Source organism: Papilio xuthus, unplaced genomic scaffold (assembly GCF_000836235.2).
Source record: "Papilio xuthus unplaced genomic scaffold, Pxut_1.1 DF825946.1, whole genome shotgun sequence".
Taxonomy (NCBI): domain Eukaryota; kingdom Metazoa; phylum Arthropoda; class Insecta; order Lepidoptera; family Papilionidae; genus Papilio; species Papilio xuthus.
Genome location: NW_013532703.1, coordinates 8,860,783 through 8,879,547, shown reverse-complemented (window position 1 = coordinate 8,879,547; position 18,765 = coordinate 8,860,783). Strand labels below are relative to the sequence as shown.

The 18,765-nt window shown below is 35.9% G+C and overlaps 1 protein-coding gene across 1 annotated transcript; it reads right to left on the bottom strand.

Annotated features, from left to right (window-relative positions):
• Positions 1-103: 103 nt before the first annotated feature.
• Positions 104-11,302, bottom strand: Pask (PAS domain containing serine/threonine kinase). The gene is made up of 22 exons (XM_013321530.1): positions 11,168-11,302; positions 10,880-10,982; positions 10,725-10,813; positions 10,458-10,609; positions 10,140-10,285; positions 9,740-9,913; positions 9,543-9,662; positions 9,135-9,318; positions 8,792-8,919; positions 8,173-8,401; positions 7,293-8,024; positions 6,802-6,954; positions 6,264-6,406; positions 5,866-5,977; positions 5,442-5,617; positions 5,057-5,197; positions 4,433-4,632; positions 3,902-4,035; positions 3,448-3,585; positions 3,017-3,112; positions 2,782-2,933; positions 104-2,549 (listed from the first exon to the last, which is right to left on the bottom strand). The coding sequence occupies exons 1-22, from the start codon at positions 11,197-11,199 to the stop codon at positions 2,397-2,399; spliced, it is 3,687 nt and encodes a 1,228-aa protein (XP_013176984.1). The 5' UTR covers positions 11,200-11,302; the 3' UTR covers positions 104-2,396.
• Positions 11,303-18,765: the final 7,463 nt, after the last annotated feature.

Below are 18,765 nucleotides of genomic sequence, written 5' to 3'. Positions count from 1 at the left end.
AGAGCAAAAAGATATTTTAGGGCGCAGCTTTAAAAACGGTTGATGTTTGAACGATCTGGTTTGAACGTGTACTGCGTACGTTGCAAAAAATTTAAACAATAGTATTATTCTTGACCATTTAATTAATTTAAAACAAGTATTTATTGATAATGGAACTTATACAACTTAGTAACATAAATGTAGGGATAAGCCATCTATAATACAAATAATTCATCCTTACTGGGAAAGGTCAAATATAATTTGAAGCTAACATCGATATGTTACGATTTACGTAATGATATAAACATTCCCAATAACATACTAATAATAAATTTGAAAAACAGGTTCGATGCTATAAATTGCATATAATTTTGTTCGGTTCGTAAGAAAATATTTAAGGTATTGTCCTAATACTGATACAATTTAATCTAATCATAAGAGTTTGAAATAATATTTTTTGGTTATTGAACTATTGAAAGCATTTTATATTTTAAGCGGAATTGCTATTCTAAGTGTAAGGTTCGTTGTATTGTTTCGGAATCATCTAACAGTGAGTTTCCACTGTTGTAGCAAATGTGCAACAACATACATAATACATAGAAATAGTGTTCTTATATTTGTACAACAGTTGAAATTCACAATATTGGCGAAATCTAATCATGCATTATGTAAATTAGCTATTGAATATTGTGTCATAAAAACAGACTTTAGCTTAGGTCCTACTTTTGTGTTTCGAATAATAGCGTTTTGGTTGTGAATATTCTTGGTGGAGTTATGAAATTCATTTGAATTAAACTATTACATACATTTGTGTAGCGAAAAATTATCTTTTCGGTATTTATTACTAATTATATCGTTAGAAAAGTGTATTATTGTTTAGATGCATGATTAAATTCATAGAACAAGCATGATCATCTCACTTCGCTGGAAGACAACACATCTGCGATGTAAAATGCACACCCCACAGAGTAATTAACAAACAGAATGTCCTGAAATATCTTAAATAAAACTAAAAAGCCTCAATATCTTTTTGTTAATTACTGCTATAGGGTAAAGACATATATTTGCTGCAACAGATTTTTATTTTCTTTACAATTCCATGCACAATTCACCAGTTTGTATGAGGGTCGGCGATGTCGCTATACAATAATTATATTAATTTTACACATAGTTTGCATACTAACTCTATAAAGCTCATCTATACCATAATTATTATCATTGTATAAATAATTTTACATTAAAATAAGTGTTTTTTTTCCTAATTTAGTTGCGAATTAATACTGATTGTGTTTGAAAAAATATTTATTTTTTAAAATAACTTATTGTCTACGACTACATATGACTTTAAATTCACGACCACGCCGCAGTTGGCAATTTATGTACGTTAAAGTAATGACTAGAGGGCATAGCGCGAATACTTGCGATACTCGCCTTCGTAATGTTATCAACAAAATATTTCTATGAGATCTGTTGGTGTATTTTACGCTTGGTGAAGGCGCTGCACAAATTTTAATAATGTCATTGATGTCGTAATGAAAACGTAATCACGAATATTCATGATAGGCCCTCAGTTTAAATTGTCGGGAAATAAATATAAATTAAATTAATCATAAGCCTCTATCGTTACAAAATAATACTGTTTTCTCATCAATCATTCAATAATCCACAATTCGAATGTGCTTACATAATTCTAAAAAAATAATTAAATCCAAGGAAATAAATGTGTGAAGAAATCGACGTAAAAGATGTCGAAGAAGAATAGATGTCGAACCGTGTCTTGTTTTATATATAAGCACATATATAATAATAAACTTATTTACAACGTATCAGCTAATTACATAAGTCCGAGGGACCATAAATAATACTAACAATTCATAAGTCCAATCAGTCTCTACAAATCCGACACTTTTGTCCAATACTTATTTTTTAAATCGTCTTCGTTCTTGTTTCGGTAATTCGAGTTCCCACTATCCGAAACATTCACATAAAACATTATCTCTCTGTGAATTAACAGGTCTAACATACTTTATGCAGATTTTCTGCTATCACGAAGTTTTTTAGAAAGACAAATAATTAAGCAGTTTCCGGCTAGTATTATTCATTTCAAATATCTTGGCGGGCCAAGGTGATCATATCCAATGGGATGATATATTATAATACTTAACATTGTGTTCTCGTAAGTTCAGACTCACTAAAATATCTGAAAATATCGTTCTTAACTATAGGCAACCTTAAAAATGATATGAGTTGCTTTATTGCTATGTCTAAAGGTAAAGAAAGAGATAGAAAGATGTAACACAGGAATTATTGAATTTAAATACATATTTGACCTTCTTTTGGTTATTATCTGCAAATCATTCAATCTTTACGGGTATCTATAGGTCTATAACATGTCGTCTCTTTCATTCGTTATATGTTTAAGAGAAGCTGTCCTGCTCGCACTCGTCCCAGCTGTCGCAGTCGTAGTGGTCGCAGTCGCAGTCAATGTCGCAGGCGGCGTGGCCGGTCGCGTCCGAGCTGATGTCCGTCAGCGCCGCGTCTGACACCGGTTTCGATGATATATCTAATATCTGCAAATAATTAAAATGATCTTCAGAACTTTAGATGGATTGTGTATAATTCTCTAAAAACGTATACAAGTATTTAGTGTAATGCCTGGTTTATATTATGCCAGTACAGTAGAACAATAGCGGTGGCCTGGCATGATGAGTATGGGCTCACTGGCACCAGTAAGTGTTTACATTACGCCATAGCTGATTTCGATGGTTGCCCTACTGTACTGGCGCCAGGTGTAAGACTGACATCGGCGGAGGAGCGCAGGCTGTAGTTGTCAGAGTGCGCGTCGCGGTCTGCAGCGGAGAGCGCGTGCAGTGCCAGCGAGCCGCGCTTGCGTTCCTCGCGCGACACGTTGCGCACATCCGACCGTATCGCCATCTCTGACGGGTTCGAACGTTCTGGAAAAATGCAAATTGTCTCATTAAGTAAAAAGTTATTTGCAGTATTTAAACATAACGCAAATACGTAATGTAAACTATACCTTTAATCTGTGGATCGGCAAGCGACACTGGGGAGCTGCTTTTAGGCGATCCAAGACTCCCACTGAAATACATTTCTGGGTTTGCTTCGTGACGATCTGAGAAAAAAGAATTACTTATTAGTATTCCGAAGTTTAAAACATTGTAAATAATAGGTAAACTAGAGCACAAATCTTATTGTCATCTTATATCCGCAATTGAAGATGCGCTGCCTACTTGGGAGGATTCATAGAAAGAGGATTTCCCCCCTTTCTTAGGTCCTCTCGTCCGTCAAATTCACTTGATCTTCCCATATAAGAAAACGGTTAGAAGCGAGCGAGGGGAATAAAATTAGGCCTGCGGCACGCACAGTCAGACGACTACTTAATGCCAATTTTCTATGTGGTCGTGGTATTTCACTGGTGTCGTTTACCATTGTTAAAATGTGACATACCACAATCAATGACTTCGTGGAAGATATAGTTGCTGATGTTGACTGGCTGCTTGATCCATGGGTGTGACATGAGCTGCGGCACGCTGCAGCGGTGCGCCGGCTCCTTACACAGCATCCACCGCAGCAGGTGCTCCATGTCTGATATAATACAAATTTTTTACACTTAACGGTCAAAAAAACATTTTTAAACGACATTACAACCTGTTGACATAATGTAACGTTTCATTATACAATGAGGCGCCTCCGGGCGATACGTCTATATATATTAATAAAAATATTTCGTACATATATTATATTCGCGTAGCTGATAACAATTTTTTTTTAAATTTATATCTGTCTGTATGTCTGTTTGCGCCGCGTTTGTTCCTTGTAATATCCGTAACGGCTGGACCGATTTTAACCGGAGTTTGTCAGTAAGGTAGCTGGTATATGAGTATATTATAGGCTAGTTAACCTTCAGACACCATCTGCGGGAAGGCGAGAGCGCCGTGCACGGTGTCCTCGATGTCGGAGAACGGGTTAACAAAGAATGTCAGCACATACAGTGTTATCCCCATTGACCACATTTCTAATTCAGGACCAGCATATCTGGAAATTGTATCAAAACACATATAAAGAATAGCACTTTTTATAAGAAAAAATAGAAATTGGTTGTTTTTTATAGTAATGATCATCATCATCATCATCATCAGCTCACTATACGTCCCCACCGAGGTGCTCAAAGCCTACCCTAACTTAAGGGTGATTAGGCCATAGTCAACTACGCTGGTCAAGTGCGGGTAAAGTAATAGAATACGTAAATCACTAAAAAATGAGGCATACACTTTTCTTAAACGAACTGCACAAAAAAATCTCATCTATTAAATTAAAGAGAATGAGAGTTACAGGACATTTATGAATTCGGCAATTACAGCCTTTTATAATACACATAGTTGCTGTCTTCGAAATCGTAGGTATCATGTTATAGTGGTCGCATAGCACATACTTATTGCCGGTGAGTACTTCAGGGCTGCAGTACTCGGTGGTGCCGTAGAATGTGGAGAAGAGCGTGTCTGGACTCATGAATGTCGCGGAGCCGAAGTCTATCAGCTTCACGTGGAACTTGTTGTCTATGATGACGTTCTCGTCCTTTATGTCACGGTGCAGGATATTCAACGAGTGCAGATATTCCACAGCTTGACCTATCTGTAACGTCATCGACTTTCATACATTACTGAGTGGAGGAGGCAGAATAAAATACAATAATAAAAATATAAATAAACTCAACAACGGTTGTTAAATAAAAAATATCTTACACTTTATCTACAAGTCAAAGTATTTGTTTAAATGCAAAATGTTATAGCCACATTTTGACCGTTTATTTTTTAGTTCTAATTCCCTTTTGACCCTCTCGTACGAGGCAAGATGGGAAGGTAAAAGTGTGTATCAGGAGAAGAGACGCTTTGGTAGAGGAAATGCCCACATTTTGTGCGTCTCCTCTGTTAATTGGAGGTACGCAACTCGCGGTATTTTGGCGAAATCCGGTACATACTCAGTTGTCACATTATATGAAAATTGCCATTACCATAGGGACAGCTGCAGTGAGTAATAAATAATATGTAATAATAACCTGTCTAAATATATAGCTAATGAGTGGCTCGTCCAGCCGCGGCCTGCGCTCTATGAACTCGAACAGGTCCATGCCGGCGCCGTGCTTCTCCATCACCATCTGGAAGTACTTGTCGTTCTCGAACACGTCCAACACGCTCACCTGGAATACAAGCAATTTCATTTACATGTTAGCTGCCGCCCGCGACTTTGTCCGCGCTGTAAATATCAACATTAAGATACGAACTTTCCCGAAGCTAAATAAAGGTAATTCCAATTAGTCTAATCTAGAATCCTTTTTATTATATGTACTAAAATATTCCCGAAAATTTGAATATGAGTACACAATTGAAAAATTTAGGTATGAATGAAATTTTCAGTTGTTTTATCGAGATGTTTAAACTTACAATATTGGGATGTTTGAGTGTGGTGAGCAGGCTGAGCTCGAGCGGCACCTTACGGCCGTCTGGTCCGTCCACCCAGAAGTGCGCGCCCACCTTCTCCTTCAGGATGAACTTGGCCACCGTTAGCAGCCGATCTGATCGCCGGTACGCCATCTTCACACAACCGTACGCACCTTTGCCTGGACAAAACATCGTTCTAACAAAAGCAGGCGCGTGTGGAACTTATGCCACGTTTCGCCTGACTAGTTTGTGTACCGGAGGCTAAATTTATATTCTCTCCTCAACTTTCCCTTATAGGGATGGGAATGTGAAGAGAAGAGGCAGTCAAGGGGACACTTAGGAAGGGTAAATATCGTCCTTCTGTGCGTCCCATATTTTACAGCTTAATATCGTCTATGGGCAGAGGTCAATTAGGAGGACAACTTACCAATCTGTTTGAGAGTGACATAATGCTTGCTGTATTCACCGGCGAGCTGCTCCTCACCGCACTGGCTCATCAGAGACATCGACTGCGGCCGGCTGCTCACTGATTTGTTACCCTGTAATGTTTGCTACAGGGTTACACTAAGGAAAGAATCAATACCCCAGTTTTACAGTTCTTGAAAATAAATGTGCACTCAATGATTCGACTGGAAAGTAAAGCAAATAATATCAAAATGTTCAATAACTTAAAATTGTAACTAGTATAATACTATTATACAAAACCTCAGTATAGTTTGTAACAAGCCGGGCAAGTGTTGTTACTATGAGTTTACACAGCCGAATCTGTATAAAAACATATCTTTAAAAAGATGACAGTAAACGTAAACCGGTTGCGAGACTAACCATGACGAGGGAGTTGTCCGCGGTGGAGGCGAGGCTGGAGGCGAGCGTGGCGTGTCGCGCGTCCTCGCGTCGCACGCCGAGCCACACGCAGCGCACGCGGCTGCCCCCGCACAGCTGCATCGTCGACACCGTGTACACCACGTCTGCACAACCGCACACGTCACACTTCAAATGCCTTTTTTTAACACACTTTTTATGGTGGAAATCGAGCAAGTGGCCACCTGGATTCGCCGAAATAGCGAAGTGACCGCAGTCTATAGACATTCACAATTGCATATGCGCTGGCTAAGTTTAATCCTAGTATAGTATAAGTTAGCAAAAGGTATTTTTTTTTGGGCACATATAATTATCCTGGAATGAAATATGCTTCATAAAAAAATTAAATTTAATATTTTTGCACAAAAATGCTAAAACAAAAACATACCAAAAATCAACAATTCTGTTTAAAAAGAGTAGTTTCACTACGCGAGGCAAATACCACTTTACAGATTAAATGAGGAAAAATTATAATAGTGTTTTTATAATATAAAATACATACGTAGTTCAGTGCCGTCCTTGTGCAGCACGAGACCGCGGTAGGCGCCGTCCCCGCAGTCTGTGGGCGCGGGCGCGCGCGTCTGCTGCGGTGTCGACGTTGTCACCTGACTCCTCAACAACCGCTTAGCGACGCACGGAGTCTCCGGTGTTTCATCTGAAAATGCATAATCTGAAGGGTTTTCTACTGTCAGAGAATAAAAAGAAATCTCAAAGAGATTTCAACAAAAATGCAAATGTTTGGATGGATGAATATTAGTTACAAAGTATCTCCACTACCACTTCATGGATCTCGCTGAAATTTGGCATAGATATAGAACATAGTCTGGAAGAACACATAGACTACTAAGTTTTTTTTATTCAATTAAAGACGGAGACAAGGCCGTAATCATTGGTATGACACCGTTGTACATAATATATGACATATATTTTCTATATACAAACGTAGAAGTAAATCTATGCATATATTGTACAATGTTTAAAATCCCAACCTACCTTCAAACCTCTTCCTGGGCGCAGATTCAGTTTGTGTTTCCAAATCGATATCATTACTCAAACTATCCACACTATCATTACCATTATGCTTAGGTAGATCCTCTATCTCACATCCCGGGGGAGGCATCTCATTGATCGGAGTCAAGAAATCAGCACTGGTCTCATTTGAGTCGCAAAAGTCTAGAGATATACTGCTTTTATCCTCTTTCCCTTGATTCACTTTCACTGACTTGCATTTACTAGAGTCAAAAGACAGCCGGAGTGATGGGTCATTTAAACGGAGTCTTGGTGTATTCCCCGTTGGAGTGACTTCTTGAGAATGCTGTGATGTATAATAAATAGACTCAGACTTTTCCGATGGTTTAGATGGCGCCTGTTTACTTTGGGTGCTACTCTGTTCAGAACGCAGAATGTTCTCTGATCGCGATTTAGAGATACTACTGTGACAATAGTTTTCATCATCAATGGATATTCCTGACATGGCTGATGTAACATCTGGTAATGCTGATGTATCATTCCTCTGTTCAGTCGTACTGATGCTGGAGACCATGTCTTGTGTGGGTGTGGGTGTATGAGTGATCATACTGGACGACTTGTCGAGGCACAATGCACTAGAAGACTTCTCTCTCGTGGTAGATATGGATTGTATGGATTGGTGGACATTGAGTGACATGCAGGCTGATTTCTGACTGCCATTGAAAGCGCCACATGAGTCATCGTCAGTGTCTGAAGCTGTGATGATAAAATAAAAAAGAAAAACATTAATAAAAGACTATTCAATAGTCGACAAAAATAACATATGTTGTATATCAAAAATAATAAAATCGGCAAAGAACCATTTATTTTGTTTAAAATAAAATTATTTATTTAAATAACATACCTGATGCATCGTCACCATTGTTGACAGGTGACAAAGTCATATTTCTATTCCTGTCGCCTCCCTTTAGCATGTCAGCCTCGCGGCAGAAGTTGGGTATGACGTCGGTGATGTGGTGACCGATCACCTCGGACTGCGACTTGCCGAAGGTCAACATAGCGAAGTGCTGGTTGCACGCTGTTATTATACCAGCTTCATCCACCACAAGAAGACCACTTACGTTGAAAGTTACCTATTTAGGAAAAACAAAACAACACCACTACTAATTTAAAATACTAACTTTATTGTTACTATTATAAATATGAATGTTCGGTTGGATTGATGAATGGATGTTTGTTGGAAGTTATCACCAGAATGGCGGCATGGATCTCGCTGAAATTTGGCATAGATGTAGAACATAGGCTATTAAGGTCCCGGTTAATAATTTTATAATTAGTAAAATTATACAGTATGATTGATATTAACAGTTAAATAGCAGCATAGCAAGACTTTACTTTATGGAAACATTTCTTTAACAAGTTCCTCATGCAACTATATTCCCTCATACCCTATGATGTAAGAATGGTTTGAGGGCTAGATCTATTTATGTTTATGTTGCTAAGATGTCTAACTTAATACATACCCTGACATTAACAATATACACTGGCCTCTCTCGGTTGGTCTTGATCCCTGTCCACGGTGAACATTCCAGACTTGTAGTTTTAGATATCCACAAACACAGTGGGAAGGAGCCACCGTCTAAAGTCCTGCCTGAAAATGTCAAATAAAAACCTTCAGAAATTGTAAAGCAATTATTATTATTTTGTATCAGAAAAAATATAGCATAATCGGTTGTAAATACAAAAAATTATTTTGCAAAAAGATTTATTATATTATATATTATTGGTTAGCTAAAGCTTGTAGCTATTATAAGAATAGACAGATAGATTTGGAATATGTATGATAAAATTGTTATTTATAATCACCTGTAGCCTTCTGTTTGGAGATGTTCTTAGATATAGGCGTGTCATAGGAGGGCAGATGTATGGAAGGTATGAGTGAGGCGACAGGCAGCCCCACCAGTTTGTCTGCCGAGTCTGCCTGGAACAGCAGAGCTGCGTCGCCACCGTCACACGACACTATGATACCTGTCTCCGCATCCACTGTTAACTGGAAACATATTTATTTATTGTGTGATAATCCTGGGTGTAAACTCTATAAGTACATATATACAGATCAGTGCCAATTTTTTTTTGCCTTTATACTAGTAACAATAAAGTTTAAGTTAAATTGTAAATATAATTTTCACTTTATTGCTAAGAAGCTATTTACTTTATTGCTAAGATGTTATAAAGTCTCATATTTACTGTGGAGAAGAATAAAAAACCATTTACCACCACATTTTTACAGCTGACAGGTTCCGCAATAACTAAGCAGGGCCCATCATTGTCTAACTGTCTTATCCAGAGCGATACTTGAACAGATGTTCCATCTTTAGTCAGTAGTTCTACCACCTGAAAGCACAATTGTAAGGAACATCACCTTTTACTCTTTTCAATTGATTAAACCTTTAACACAAATTCTTATTTACCTTTCCGCTAAGTAAGACAACAGTTCCATCTTCAGAAGTGTCACCTTCCTCTTGTTCGTTTAGACTAAAGGTCTTGCTGCTTCTGTTATGGATTAAATCTGAAAACCGTAGACCACAAAGCTCACCCGAAGAATAACCGAGGAGGGAACATGCCTTGTTATTTACAATGAGAATCTGAAAGTGCATAATTCAATTTTATTTATTTAAATATAAATAATCATAGTAATTGTTGCAATTTAAAGTCATGTGTGAAAATTTCACTTATTTTTTTGTAAAAATAACAAACAAGAGCTGAAACAGGTATCCTCAGGCTTACAAAACAATAGATTCATCACAATGTGGTCAATCATTTAGGTGTTCAATTAATATTTACAAATAAAGGTAGTTTTGTTAATGTTACCTTAAATGTACTGGGCTCTATAGTAAACACAGCCTTGCTTGTGTTGATAGCTTGCTGTAAGCGTTCTGTTTGAGATTGTGCTGATGACCCAGGAACATCACCCACTGCCAACGAAGAGTTGAAGCGGAGACCATTTGGACCATCAACTAGAAACATTAAAAAATAATCTTAACTCTTGACCTATTATAATTACTATATGTTCTTTACTGTAACTAAGAATTATTTTTATTATTTAGCAGTGTTCATTCCCTAAAGATCTCTTGATGAGATATAGCTTTTGCTGTCAGATTTGTGGATTTATTTCTTAGCAAATCTTACCTCTTACTAAATCTGTTGCCTGTTTAAGTTTAGTTGGAGTCTCTGAATCCATCCTTATTGGACGTATTTTACGCCTTATACGAGGAAAGCTTTGATTGCCTTCAAACGAATTATTCCAAACATCATGGAATTTACGCTGAGTATTGACCTTCCTTGAAAATTCAGAATAAAGTTTGATATAACATCAAAAGTAAATAAGGTTACATAAGTCAGTACAAACATGAGAATTTGGACTACATTCAATGTTTTTGTTAACTGCAAACCTACCTCCATATATTGTCATATTTTGAAGCTTTCTCAGGCGTAACAAATTTTTCGATTTCATTACTTACTCCGTTGAAATGGAAGCCTTTCGTCTGCAACATTGTAAATCGTTAATAAAGGCAATTTAACGCAATAAATAAGGTGTTTAAGTTACTTACTATTTTCGGAGATAAATTAAGATGTTCCGGCGAGTAAACATCGAAGAATTTACCCAATCTAGGTTTCACTGGTGTCACTATTGGAGTATCGGTTTCTGAATTCCTGCACAATATAGAATTTCTATACTTTAGATTTGCCGAAAACACAAATACATTTGTGCACCGGACATCTCCTTTATGATTTATTTACATGTTAGAAGTTATTTTGGTACAAAAATCAATACATTACAGCGCGCAAGTTCAAAAATCAAAGTAATACTACTCTATAACTTTTAAATTTATATGTACCTGTTCAGATTAAATACTCCAGAATCTTCCATTTCAAAATTATGTTTATTTTATAACTAAAAGTTAAGTTGGAAATGGTTTTAAATAGTTGCAAATTATTAAGTCGTTTTAAATTTTTGAAACAAAAGATTGCAAACGAACCAGTGAAACCGAACGGATAACGACTTGTCAAGTTTTAAAAATGCGTTCAAAATAAGGTGTTAGCAATAAATTCTAAAAGTTTTTTAAAACAATGAATGTAAACAAGTCATTGAATTACATTAAAAATAAGAATAATCCAAAAAGATATAAATAGTAATCATAATATTTGTTGCAGTTAACAGAAAATTACAAGCGTGCGCCATCTATACCTGAAAATTAACAACACGGTTGTTGTGTTGTAGGTGTTTGCTGTGATGTTCCGGTGCGTTCTTCGGAGATCCCGGGACCCTCGCAGTTGCACTTGAGGTTGGCCACCGAGGGGGTTTTAGTGAGTACGAATCTCACATAACCTTGTCTTTCCCCAAAAGGCAGGGTATCTTACGAACATTTACCCCCGATACAAAAAAGGTGTTTGCTGTGATGAGTTCTCTAGAAATATAAATAAGAGGAAAAAAAAAGTTTTATTGGAATAGGAAAAACTTATTTATTTTTTCAGTATGTCCGTTGTTCGTTGAACAACATTATGCAATTTCTGACGTCTATTCGTATCGGTCTCGGAACATTAGGTGACCTGTTCATTTGACGCCTTCTCGGGTATAAAAATGTCCGGTTTTAATTCATCAATATATCCTTCTAGACTGCTTTTTATACAAAAAGCTTTATCCGCATAAAATTACAGGTACTACTTACAGTTTATTCGTTCCGGTTCTCTGTACTTTCAAACGCCAAGGTCTTTTTGAAGTCCTTTCAACGTACACACGTACACTTAATACGGAGACTTTAATATTTCTTTGTTACCATTGTCACATTTTGAACTTTGTAACCCATGGTAATAAGATTAGCTTTATTATGCTACATTTAGTTGCGGACTATGTTGTTGCTCTATTAAACATAATTAATGATTGTTAAAGTAAATTGAAGGTGGATTCAGACTGGACTTGATTGTAGGGCGATGTTGTGTATACAAGGTTTTTTTTTTAATTTTAATAATCGACTCTTAAAAGTGAAAGTTGAAATGCAATGTCATTCATATGTAATCTGAAAAATTCTGCTATATTGTTTTGCATTATAAATATTTGTACGAAATAAATATGTTTGGTGCAACAAGATATGTAAGCTAAAATGTATTTAATTTATATATCCCTGCTGTTTAAGTATTATAGGATGTAAAGATCGGAGTGAATTTTCTCAATTTCTTCAGTAAGCACCACATTTGTAGGTCTCGTTTGATCATTCATACAATACTGGTTGTATGCCTCGTTTACCATTACCAATAATGCAAGTTTGGTTCCGAGAATCACATAAAATTACTTAAGGCGAAATTATTTGAGTTAATATAAGTAATTGGATTGGTATTCTCATATATTCTGTTATGGTTGACGACACCAAACATACGCAAGTCGGAATAAATACCTTAACGCAATCAGCTTAAAGCAAAAGCTAGTAATTAATTCACAGGCGTAACGTTCCGGCGAGTACGCGTTATTGCAAAATGATGTAGTAACTTTGCTTATTTCTTGGTTTATCTGATTTAAATGTAATTTTTAATTTAGACCATTATCATTCGTTCAATTAAACACCTGAACTTGGATACAAATTTAATATAATTATTGAACACTTCCTTAGAGGTACAGAGACCATTAGACCTACTTCCACAAGTAGATAAAAGTAGACAAAAGCGCCCTCTATCGATTTTATCTCCTTTTACTTTGACCATATCGTCGGTTTACCCGGTAGGTCTAGCTACATTGTACGTTGTATATTTGTAAAAACATCCAAAAAATCTCTCCAACAATTGTTTTCCGAGGCCAAAATCAGTCGTTATCCCTGTCTTTATCTTTGATAAAACAGAGATAACAATATGTTTTAAACGGAGATTCTAGTCTCAAAAACTCACGGTGGAGTGCAAATATCACGTCAAAGACAATGGCGCACTAAACATGATATATTTGTCGGCGATCGTTAAAACAATCGCACTAGATATACATTCAGTATTAGGCCAAGGTTTCGAATTGAATGGAATTTGAGGTTTATTGTTTCACGAGTGACGCGTGACGGTCAATTCGTAGTCTTTAATTACACGTTTGTATACTAAATTTCCTACCGTATGTACCGTTGATCAAGGTTTTGCGTGACTGGTAAATACTATTTAAGCAAAAAGTTTTCATTTGACTTCGATTAGGTTCAATTATAATTAGTCGACAAGTTATACGAATGTTATATCAATATTAAAGTTCGATCTCCGTCAGATAAGATTCATTAGCTTACGTAAATTCTTTATAATAGAATCCAAACTGACATTTCGAGCATGTTCCTTGCTTACTATGGAACTGTTGTAGATACTCTCTTGTTTGTTGCGACTTTGTTTTTAGCTTGGAATTGACAAAAAAACGGCTTATAAATACTAGATAATTAAATAAATATAATTAGAATACATTTTAATAGGAAAGTTATGGAAGGCAAATGCTTTCATCAATTAAACTCACTGTGTTAAGCAACTATGTTATTTGACCATTGTTCCATACAAACAGCCTGTCCGCCTGTAATATACAGATTAAATAATAGAATCGCAAATAGTTACCATTGTATGACGATATTTGATATTTAAAGAAAACAAAAAAAAAACATATTAGCCTATGCCTGTTAAACCAATGTTAGGGTCGAGAAATTGCATTATTTCCATAGTTTCCTTTTAAAACATATATTGTAATATATAAATACAAACATATTTTACTCCACCTTTGCAGTAATAAAGGTTATCATTAGTGTTTTTTTCAATTAAAAATACTGCTGTCATGCAAGATTTTTTTTACGCTTTTCCTTGCATTTTGAATGCAGGCAACACGGCTGAAGCAGTATTTATTGTGATATTTGTATATCGTGTCGTGTTTAACAATGTAAACGCTACGTCGCCGGGCAATCATCGCAAGTAGGAAGTAGTGTTATTGAGACAGAAAGTATTGTGGCGTGACTGATTTGTGTGGCCGCGAGAAAGTGCGCAACACGTGCCGCCATTGATGAGTATTAACTACTATGATTAATCACATAACTAAATTTTTTTTTATAGTATCAAGTAGCAAAAGTAAGGGGTAAGTTACCTCTTAATATCGCTAAATTAGTCACGGAGAAAATTTTCCAGATTCGTTTACTTTTAGTGCACAGGGAAGAGGGTATGCAGAAAATGGATTATTTTCTTTTCCTGAACATATCTTTGCCATTCCCAATCAAATACAATATCCTTACATTATTACTAGACACTCAACATTGTAAAATAGGCAAATGTTTTATGGGAGGAATTTATTTAAAAAAATGCTTTAATAGAAATTGAAAACAATTTATAGTTTTTTTTAACTTCATGCTGACTATAGGATCCTGACAGGTTATGACCACAAAATGTTATTTAATTGTTTCTAACCTTGTCATTTTAAAATATTATATCCGTTGACTACTCGTATACATTGATATATTGAATTAATATAAAATGGCGCACATGTAACAAGTATTCAATCCGGTACTAACTAAATGTTAATTGCAATTTCCAGTTGTGATTTATTGGTACATGTTGTTAACACGTTTATACGGAACTGACGCGTACGTTACTGCCTACTACAGGAAAAAAATATTTGGTAGTTGAAAAATCTATTATAATTTACTTTATTTATACTCGTGTATTCTAGAATCTTTAAATTCTATTTCTTATCCCTACATTTAAAGGTTGAAACAGTAGCCATGAAATAACAACAATTTTTTTTCATACTCCAATATAACGAATCAATTTTTTTTCAGACACATTATCATCAGCTCACTATACGTCACCATCGAGGGGCTCGGAGCCTACTCAAAGTCATTGGTGACTAGGCCATAGTCAACCATGCTGGCCCTATGCAGGTTGGTTGACTTCACACATATCATTGAATTTTTTTTTAAGGAACACGACACCAAAATTTACTTATTTTAGGTATGAAATAAACAATACAAGTAGTAAAAAGCCTTGAGCGTAGAAGGGCGGATACGAATTATTCTGTCCCTTTGCGACAAGCCTCATAGTCCAATCGAAATTAACTTGAACTAGGTCTATACATTGGTACATATTAACAAGACCCTTGACTCTAATTGGCATAATACAAGTGGGCGTGGGAAACACAATCTCCTCCGCAAATAATAATACTATTATATGTTTCCACCGTAGCAGTGCTAAAATTATTATTAATTATTCTGAGTCAGATCCCGCATTTATTAAGAGTTTTATGTCTTTACTGGACTCTTTTGACATGTGAAATACCACAGACAGAAGCAAGGGCGGTAATCCTATAGTCTGCCATACACGGACTGCTTCAATCAGTTAAGACAGACAGCTTCAAGCGGTTTGCGTTGGATGATAAGGGGGCAAAGCACGAATATTTGTGACAATCGCCGTCGTCTTGTCATAGTTTATTATGTCAAAATTAGTATGAGATTTTTGGTGTACTTCACGGCCGGTACGCACTGCACAAATTCAAATTAAATTTGGCAATTGGCGATTGTCACAATAATTCGTGGTAGGCCCACAGTTGGCATTTGCAATTGTTCATCGTACACGGACCGTTTGGCCACTAAAGTAACTTTTTTTTTACTTAAAGTCTATAGTAAAAGCATATTTTAACTAACATAATTTAAATATCATATTGTCCTTGTTGAGTAGTTACTGTTAATTTATATGATTTGAACCGAAAATTAGCCCGTTGGCATATAAATGTAGGTATTAATTTAAACAGTGGGAGTTCAAAGTGAATTGAATTTTAGTACAATAAATCTCAATCTAGATAGCTATAAATGTTGCTTGACCTTTGCAAGACTCGTTGCGAAATCGCAATGACAAAATTTTATTGCACTGCAAACAGATCATGAACTAGTTTCTTTAAAATATTAATACTTTGTAACTAGGCTTGGATAAAGGCACCTGTCATACCTCCATCATAATTGTTGAATTTCATTGCAGAATTTAATGACCAGCTGACATTTGGATGTCGTTTTGGTATACGTATAAAAATAAAGTTTATTTTTTAAAAGTTGGTCGACGTCAAAACGCATACGTTATTTGCATGTTGTAACTCAGTGCGGTGCGAAACAATAAGTTAAAAATAAAAATAGGTAAAGCAAATCTTAAAAAAACAAAACGCTAAAATTGCATTGTAATGGTAGTTCCTAGTCAGACAACAAGAATAATATTATTTTTCTGTCACGTAAGTCTACATTAGATCCTGTTTCGTTTGGTCCTGGTGCGTTCCTTGGAGATCCCGGAACCTTCTTCCGACGTAACCCGACAGGTTAATTCCGACATAACCCTGTCTTTCCCCGAAGACAGGGTTACGTGTATCTTTGGAAGATTTCCCCCGACACCAAAAATACTGTCTGATTTTATGAACTTTTGGGATCTTAAAACGAGGGTTATATGTTTCGCAGTTATGTCTGTATGTTCATGCTGTATACGATATCCATGTCTATAAATATGGCACTTCGTTACCAACATTGAAAATATTCATTTCCGCTCTTAGTATCGGTACAAACAGATACCAACATTATAGCTAGCAATGACTGATTTTTATCCGTAATTCCTATTCTATCCAAGCAGTACATATTTACAATAACTCATTCGTAATTGGTATTAATAGTAATGTATTAGAGTGTATTGTGTTTCGAGTTTCAAGTACCTTACTTAATTAACAAGGCGGATATATCCACATAAGTATTTGTTGACCTCGTCATAAAAGCCATGTTACAAGGTTATACGTTATTGAGAAGTGTTATAGTCTTTCACCTCATTCTTGCTATGTCATTTTAATTAGCGACCAAATTTTGTATACTCTTGGTACTTCAGGCAATAACCGAATATTTTTTTCCATCTATACATCAATATTAATATGAAGTTCTTACTATACGTATGAACCACGATATTTTCACATGTAGACTGCTTAAGTGACCATATGAGTCTGGGCGAATCAATGCAATTGGATACAGATTATCGATATTTTAACAAGCTTATAATTATCTTACTCTGTACAGATAATTAAGAGTATGATGTATTTGTGTCCAGTTGCTAAGAGTAATCGACATTCAATAAAATAGTGCGCGGTTGATAAGGCGGTTGCGTAAGACCTTGCTCCTTTCACAATTGTTGTATAAGTGTTTGGAACGCAGCTCGGTGCGCAGGCGCAGGACATAAGCGATGGAAACAAGGCCGGCGATTACTGACATTTGTACAAAGAAGGATTTAATATGAAATTTTTATTATCTGTATTTTCCACTAGCTAGTCGTTGCTTCGTTGAGTGGCCTTTTGCTTGAGTGGCAGAAAGCTAATTTTTAACGGGGTTTTACCGTCAACAGTCTTCCAAACAATCAGTAGGTTTTATTATTTTTATAATAATATAATTAGAATTTGAAAATAAAGTTAAATTGGGTGAGCAGCAGAATTTAACTATACTTTTTTTTTCTAGAATTAAACGTGATTTCATTAAAAGATTACGTGGAATTAGTGGCTTCGTGACCAACATTTATATTTGAAGTTGTTCCGTAATTCCAAATATTTATTCTATCCGGTTCAGGTACCGGAATAAGTTTTAGGCGGGTTATACAATTAAATGAATCTTGAAAGGCATAAGCACGTAGTTGATCAAGTTATTATAAGTTTTGCTTTAATCTCATAATTCCTTATTATGTTACGCATACAATGAAAAAGCTTACTAATAATGTTTAGATGTATAAATGGATGGATCTCCAGAACGGCAGAATGGATTCGGCTGAAGTATGGTATAAACGTAGAACATACTCTAGTAGAACAAACAGGATACTAATTAGGTTTTATTTAATTCCCCGCAGACGGAGTCGCGGGCGACAGCTAGTATTTTATACACCTGACAATAAAAATTATGTCCACAAAAGACATTCTAGATCAAATGCCAGTAAAATGTCAGTCTTTATACAGGTGAATTGGCCTTTGCTTGCTGACAACAATCAACGTTAAATGCCTAGGAATATTTTTACGAACCCACGTCAGTTTCTACCGATAACTTATATTGTATACTAATATCCTTATAGAAATCACTTTGTTACACTTAAAAATACATATAATACCGTATTAGATGATCTAGATCTTTAAACTATAATTAAGGATAGTTACGAACTTTAATTGTTTCCATTTACTTGTCTCATGTAAATATAGAAGTATTATTTTTAATTACATAAAAGATTTCAAAGTTATTTATACTTTTAATGAGAACAGACTATGAATTATAGCAGCCGCTATTGCCTATTGTGTGTAATGAAGTGCTAATTTCATTAGATGTACAACCTTAGCGAAGAGGTCAAAGTATTATGTGATGCAGCCTCGCCCCGCCACCGCGTAGATAACGCATTGTTTATGTTACTGGGAAACGTACAGATGGGTACAAATATGTACACACACGTGCAAACAGAAGTC

What these genes read in the sequence shown, in the direction of transcription:
- Pask (XM_013321530.1), bottom strand. Translation starts at nt 11,199, where the DNA reads ATGGAAGATTCTGGAGTATTTAATCTGAACAG. An exon ending in GGAGTATTTAATCTGAACAG is followed by an intron (nt 10,983 to 11,167) that starts GTACATATAAAT and finishes TATATTGTGCAG; the next exon opens with GAATTCAGAAACCGATACTC. An exon ending in TCAGCTGTAAAAATGTGGTG is followed by an intron (nt 9,319 to 9,542) that starts GTAAATGGTTTT and finishes ATATGTTTCCAG; the next exon opens with TTAACAGTGGATGCGGAGAC.